Source organism: Aureococcus anophagefferens (genome assembly GCF_000186865.1).
Source record: "Aureococcus anophagefferens unplaced genomic scaffold AURANscaffold_69, whole genome shotgun sequence".
Taxonomy (NCBI): Eukaryota; class Pelagophyceae; order Pelagomonadales; family Pelagomonadaceae; genus Aureococcus; species Aureococcus anophagefferens.
In genome coordinates this window covers 72,315-78,151 of record NW_008705620.1, presented here as the reverse complement: position 1 = coordinate 78,151, position 5,837 = coordinate 72,315, and the positions used below count along the sequence as shown (strand labels likewise).

Genomic DNA, 5,837 nt, shown 5'->3' with positions numbered 1-5,837 from the left:
CCGACGGCGGCGCTAAGAGCGCCCTCGCGAGCCGCGGGCCCCGAAACGGGTGGAGGAGCGGGACGACGGCCAGGAGCGCGTGGCCGAGGTCCGCCTGTGTGGAATTCAACCACTGGTTTGGGTGGTCCTGACCAAACTTCAGAATTCTCTAGCTCGATCAAATCGAAGTCGATTCGGCTGATTTTTGGACGAATCGATTGCTCTCGTCGAGTTCTCGAAGCACGGCCGAAGAGGTTGCGTCGAAAATGTCGCGTATTCTCACATTGAAGTCGGGTTGAAGATTTGAATTCCACACAGAGGTCCGCGAAAACGTCGCGGCACGCGGCCGACACGGTCGCCGGGAAGGCGTCGCGCGGCGCGCCGCCGCCGCGCGCCCGGTCGAGGGCCCGGGCGTCGCCCGCGTGGGCGACGTCGACGTCGCGGCCGTCGCGCGCCGCCGCGGCGACGTCGCCGAGGCGCAGCGCGGCCGCCGCGACGACGACGGGCCCGGCGTCCTCGTCGACGGCCTCGACCTGGACGACGACGGCCTCGTCGGCGCCGACGGCCGCGCAGGCCCGCGCCACGGCGTCGGCGCTCCAGGCGCCCTCGATTTCGACCGTGAACGCGCCGCCCGCCGCCGTCGCGGCCGCGGCGAGGTCCGCGGAGGAGACGTCGTCGAGCGCCAGGGGCAGCGCGGCCTCGAGCGCGCCGCAGACCGCCGCGCCGAGCGCGCGGCGGCACCGGAGCCGCGCGGCGTCCCCGGAGACGTGGAGCGTCGCGTCCCGCAGGTCCGGCGCGCTCGCGGCGTCGCCCGCGGCCTCGAAGCGCAGCGCCGCGCGGCCGCCTGGGCAGGACAAGAGAGATTCAACGTCGCTTCAACGTGAGTGTTCCGCGCGCGCGCGTTCTGGAAAAAGCATCCACGCTTCGAGGCCGTTCCGAGAGACGATCGCTCGTCCAGAAATCAGCCGAAACGAGTGGAACCCGGCCGAGATCGGAGCCTTTGAAGTTGGGAATTTCGCTCTCTTGTGCTGCCCTGGCGGCCGCCGGGCGACACGGCGACGACGACGCGCGCCGTCCGCGCGATGGGCGCGGCGCCCGAGGGTTGTCGCGCGGGGCCCCGGAGCGCGCGGTAGGTCGCGGGCCAGCGGTAGCCCGTGGCCAGCACGACGGCGACGCAGGGCAGGCAGCACGCGTCGCGCGCGAGTTTCGCGAACGCGACGAGAAATCGAAATCGCAGAACGCGCGGGCCGCGGCGCGGCGCGTACTCGCGGCGCCGTCGCGCACGAACGTCGCGGCGGCGTCGACGACGTCGGGGGCGCGCCAGGCCGTCAGGAGCGCCGCGAGGCCCAGCGCAGCGAAGGGCGCGTCGCCGCACGCGCCGGCGAGCTCCGCCCACGCCGCGCGCCGCGGCGAGCCCGGCGCGAAGGGCGGCGGCGGCGGCGGCGGCGGCGCCCTGGCGTCGTCGTCGCCGAGGTCCACGCGGACGTGGTAGAGACTCTGGTCGACGTCGTCGCCGTCGTCGAGCTGGCTCGCGAGGTACCTGGGCAGGACAAGAATGATTCAACGTCGCTTCAACGTGAGTGTTCCGCGCGCGCGCGTTCCGGAAAAAGCATCCACGCTTCGAGACCGTTCCGAGAGATGATCGCTCGTCCAAAAATCAGCTGAAACGAGTAGAAAACGGCTGAGAGAGGAGCCTTTGAAGTTGGGAATTTCGCTCTCTTGTCCTGCCCTGCGAGGTACGCCTCCATGTCGCCGAAGGTCTCCGCGACCCACTGCCGCGCGTCCGGCGGCGCGTCGTCGTCCGCCGCGGCTTCAAAAGTCCGGCACGCTCGGGACCGCCGCCAGGCCTCGACGAGGAACGGCAACCGATACGGGGTCGCCGCGACGACGGCGCACGCCGGCGCCAGGAGCGCGACGTCGTGGACCGCGAGGAGGCACTCGCGGAGCACGACGGCGTGGGCCGCGCAGGGCCCGCCGTCTTCGTGCGCGGCGCCCCGCATGGCGTCGCGGGCGACGCCGCCGCGGAAGCCCAGCACGACGGCGACGACGTAGCAGGGCAGCGCGGCGACGTCGAGCGCCGCGAGCGCCGCCTGCCGCCAGGCCCAGGCGTCGACGGCGGCGCTCGCCGGGTCGTAGGGGCTCAGGGCGCCGTCGCGGAGCCGCGCCCAGCGGGGCGAGAGCCGCGCCAGCGCGAACGCCGGCAGCGACGCCGCGTCGACGGCGACCAGCGCCGCCTGGCGGAGGAGGACGGCGTAGTACGCGAGGTCGCCCCGCGGCCGGCCGGCGCCGAAGACGGGCCGCTGCCGGTGCGCGGCGACGCAAAGCAGCGCGAGGAGCGGCGCCGCGGCGACGTCGGCGACGAGCAGGCCCGCGCGCCGGGCGCACGCCCGGCGACGGCGCAGCCCGATCCCGTCGACGCAGCGCTGCCGCCGGCCGTCGGCGGCGGCGGCGCTGCGGTGTCGGCCTCATCCGTGCTCGTGGCCTCCGAGCTCATTGTGAGGGTGGCCGTCTCCCGATGCAGCCCAACTGGAAAGCCTCCATGCTGCTTCCTAACAGTTTGTTGAAGATTTCTTTACCTGCACGTTACCGCTGTGTTTGAACTGATTCTTCGTTGGGGCTGCCTCACGACATGGCGCGCAAGCCGCTCGGCGCCTCGAACCGGGCGCCGGCCGCGCCGACGCCGGCGGCGGCCTTCACGCCGGCGAAGCGCGCCGCCCTGGAAGCGCTGCAGGCCAAGACGCCGCACAGAACCTTCGAATACTGCGACGTAAAGAACTCGCCGTCGCCGCCCGTCATGTCGCGGGAGGAGTTCAAACAGCGCGTCGTCGAGTTTTCCCGGGCCGCGCCGCCGCCCCGGGCCGCGCGGCCGCTGCTCCTGCTCCCGCATTCCTGGGTCGACGCCGTGAGCCGCTGCGCGCCGCGCCGCGTGGTCGTCGAGACGCCCGCGGCCGACCGCGCCGACCGCGAGGAGCCCGCGTCGCTCTGGCGGCAGATCATGTGCGGCGACTTCGGGTGCTTCGGGGCGCGTGAGGAGCCCGAGTCGCTGTTCACGCCGCGGCCGCCGACGATCATCTTCGACATCGACGCGCCCGACACGAGCGACCGCTACGACTTCAGCCCCGACGCGCTCGACCTCAGGAAGCCGCCGCGGCGGTCCCTCGACGCCGCGGACCAGAACGCGCTCCTGCACGCGCAGTGAATGGGGGAGCCGTCGTAAGTGGGACTGTTGGGCGTGGAAGGCTGGACATCTCTGGACGACGACGAGCCCCGGCGAGCGCTGATCGCCGGCTGATCAAGCTCGACACCGGCAGCCCCAGCCGCACCTCGCGCAGTCGGAGGCATGGCGGACATCAAGGACATCTTCGGCGAGAGCGACTCCGAGGAGGAGGAGGACCAGGGCGGCGACGTCGGGAAGCTCTTCGAGCTGAGCGACGACGACGACGACGACGACCTGCCCGTGGCGCCGCCGCCGGCGCGGAGCCGGCTGAAGCAGCGGGGCGCCCCGGCGGTCCGCCGAAGCCCAAGGCGAAGGCGCCCGTCGAGGGCGGCAACGCCTACGACAGCGACGACGAGCCCGAGGAGGACGACGCGGACCGCGCGTTCATCGACGCCGAGGGCGACGACCAGGAGCTCCTGGCCGAGTACGCGTCGGAGAAGCAGAACTTCCGCGAGGACCGGCCCGGCGGCGACGACTTCGAGGCCGACGAGCGCGCGAAGCCCGCGGGCCGCGGCCGCGACGACGACAACCCCATGGCGCCGACGCTGAACCGGATGAAGCGGAAGCGGACCAAGGAGATGGCGACGGACGAGAAGGACAAGGTCGTGAGCGCGCTGCTGGGGACCATGGACGGCGCGTTGAAGGAGGACGCCGCGGCCGCCGAGGAGGGCGCGCCGGCGCTCGCGAAGCTGAAGCTCCTGCCCGTCGTCGAGCGCGTCTTCAAGCAGAAGGCGCTGGCGAACACGCTCCTCGACTTCGACGCGCTCGACATGGTCGCCCAGTGGCTCGCGCCGGGCGCCGACGGCAGCCTGCCGACGCTCGCCGTGCGCGAGGCCCTGCTCCGGAGCCTCGGCGGGCTGCCCGCGCAGCCCGAGCACCTCAAGCGGAGCGGCCTCGGCAAGGTCGTCATGCGCTACGCGCGGAGCAAGAAGGAGACGGAGGGCAACCGGCGCCTCGCGCGCAAGCTCGTCGAGGCCTGGAGCCGGCCCGTCGTCGGCAAGCACGTCGACATGAAGAACTTGGAGGCCGCGACGGAGATGCGCTTCAAGCGCGACGTCCGCGGCAAGGTCGCGGCCGTCGACCAGAAGAAGGACGACGCCGACGAGATCTTCGCCAAGGAGGGCGAGGAGTCCAAGGACCGGCCCCGCGTCCGCGTGCCCAACTTCAACGGCTTCGACTTCACCGTGCGGCCCCTGTCCGGCGCGGAGCCGGTCACGGGCCGCCGCAAGGCCGCGCCGTCGGCCGACTCGTCCAAGGGGCGCCTCGCGAAGAAGATCAAGAAGCGCTAGGGGCGCCGCGATCGCGTAAGGCGCCGCTGGGTTTCGTTTTTTTGATCGGTGGCCGTCGGCCTTTGCGGCGCGGCGCGAGGGCAAAGTCGAGGGCAACTGAGCAACCGTGACGCGCGCGAAGCGCCGGGCAAGCTTTCGCGATGAGTTGTTTCGGAAAAGCGACGCGGAAGTTTATTTTGCGCCGCGCTCGCCGCGGGCCTCGACGACCACACGACGGCCGTCGGCCTGGGCGTCGTCGGCCTCTTCGCGGCGGCCCTCGGCCTCGCGAGCCTCGGCCCGGCTTTCGCGCGCGCGCTCTGCTGCTGCGGCGCCAACAAGGGGTGCGCCCTCGTCGCGACGAAGGAGGCGCGCTACCAGGAGCTCGTCTAGCTTGAACTTAGACGAAATCGACGTCGTCCAGGTCCTCGGGGGCCGGCCGCTGGAACGCGTTGGTCCGCTCGATGAGTTTCACGGCCCCCGCGCGGCCGAGCGACGTGAGCCGCTCGAGCTCCGCGAGCTTCGCGGCGACGTCGTCGTCGCCGCCGAAGAGGCCGCTCTTCAGGTCCGTCTCGCGCGTCCAGTCGTCGTCCCAGGACGAGCCCTCGGTCGGCGGCTCCGGCGCCGCCTCCTTGACATCGCCCTCGGCCGGCGCGGGGTAGAGCTCCTCGACGTCGCCGGGTCCGGCGACCCGCGGCGGCGGCCGCGCCGCCGACTCGAAGAGCCGCGGGCGCGGCGCCGGCGCCGCCGCCGCGACGTCGCTGTGGCCCAGGCCCTTCGCCGGGTCGACGACGTCGCGGATGCGCTGCTTGAGCGCCTTCGTCTCCGGGAAGCCGCCGTCGGCCGCCCGGTCCCAGACGACCGCGCCGTCGACGGTGACGACGAAGACGCCGCCGGGCTCGCCGTAGTGCGGCGCGAGCGCGACCTCGCCGATCTCGCCCGCGTCGAAGGTCGTCAGCAGCTCCTGGGCGAGCCAGGCGGACCGCAGCATCCACCGGCACCCCGTGCAGTACTCGATGCGCACGGCGACGCCCGCGGCGCCGTCCGCGGCCGCGGCGCGCAGCGGACGCGGAGAGGCGCGCAGCGGACGCGGAGAGGCCCGCAGCGGACGCGGAGAGGCCCGCAGCGGCGGCGGCGGTCCCAGGAAAGCGCGCACCGGGCAGAGCAGCAGCCAGAAGACGACGCGCCGAGGCCTCGCAGCCATGATTCTCGCAGCCATTGCCACAAAAGAGGCTCACTTGAACTGACGTTGAACAACAGCAACCTGCGCAAGGGGATCTTCAAGTACTTGAAGATCCCCTTGACCTGCGTCGCACCACGAGTTGCCGACATTGCATGACACAGGGGCAGCTATGGCCGCCCACGCATACGAGGCG

The 5,837-nt window shown here is 72.3% G+C and overlaps 3 protein-coding genes across 3 annotated transcripts; 1 reads left to right on the top strand and 2 right to left on the bottom strand.

The window, feature by feature from the left end:
* Positions 1 to 5: 5 nt before the first annotated feature.
* AURANDRAFT_68161 (hypothetical protein) lies at positions 6 to 2,610 on the bottom strand (the record flags this gene model as incomplete). Its single annotated transcript, XM_009043782.1, has 5 exons — positions 6 to 94; positions 312 to 823; positions 1,245 to 1,519; positions 1,720 to 2,430; positions 2,606 to 2,610. Coding segments are annotated over 5 exons (1,592 nt in total), but the record flags the coding sequence as incomplete, so codon positions are not given.
* A 709-nt stretch (positions 2,611 to 3,319) lies between these two features.
* AURANDRAFT_68160 (hypothetical protein) lies at positions 3,320 to 4,485 on the top strand (the record flags this gene model as incomplete). Its single annotated transcript, XM_009043783.1, has 2 exons — positions 3,320 to 3,487; positions 3,511 to 4,485. The coding sequence occupies 2 exons, from the start codon at positions 3,320 to 3,322 to the stop codon at positions 4,483 to 4,485; spliced, it is 1,143 nt and encodes a 380-aa protein (XP_009042031.1).
* Positions 4,486 to 4,861: 376 nt separating this feature from the next.
* SEL2 (putative selenoprotein, W-related family) lies at positions 4,862 to 5,665 on the bottom strand (the record flags this gene model as incomplete). Its single annotated transcript, XM_009043781.1, has 1 exon — positions 4,862 to 5,665. The coding sequence occupies one exon, from the start codon at positions 5,663 to 5,665 to the stop codon at positions 4,862 to 4,864; it is 804 nt and encodes a 267-aa protein (XP_009042029.1).
* Between the last annotated feature and the right edge of the window lie 172 nt (positions 5,666 to 5,837).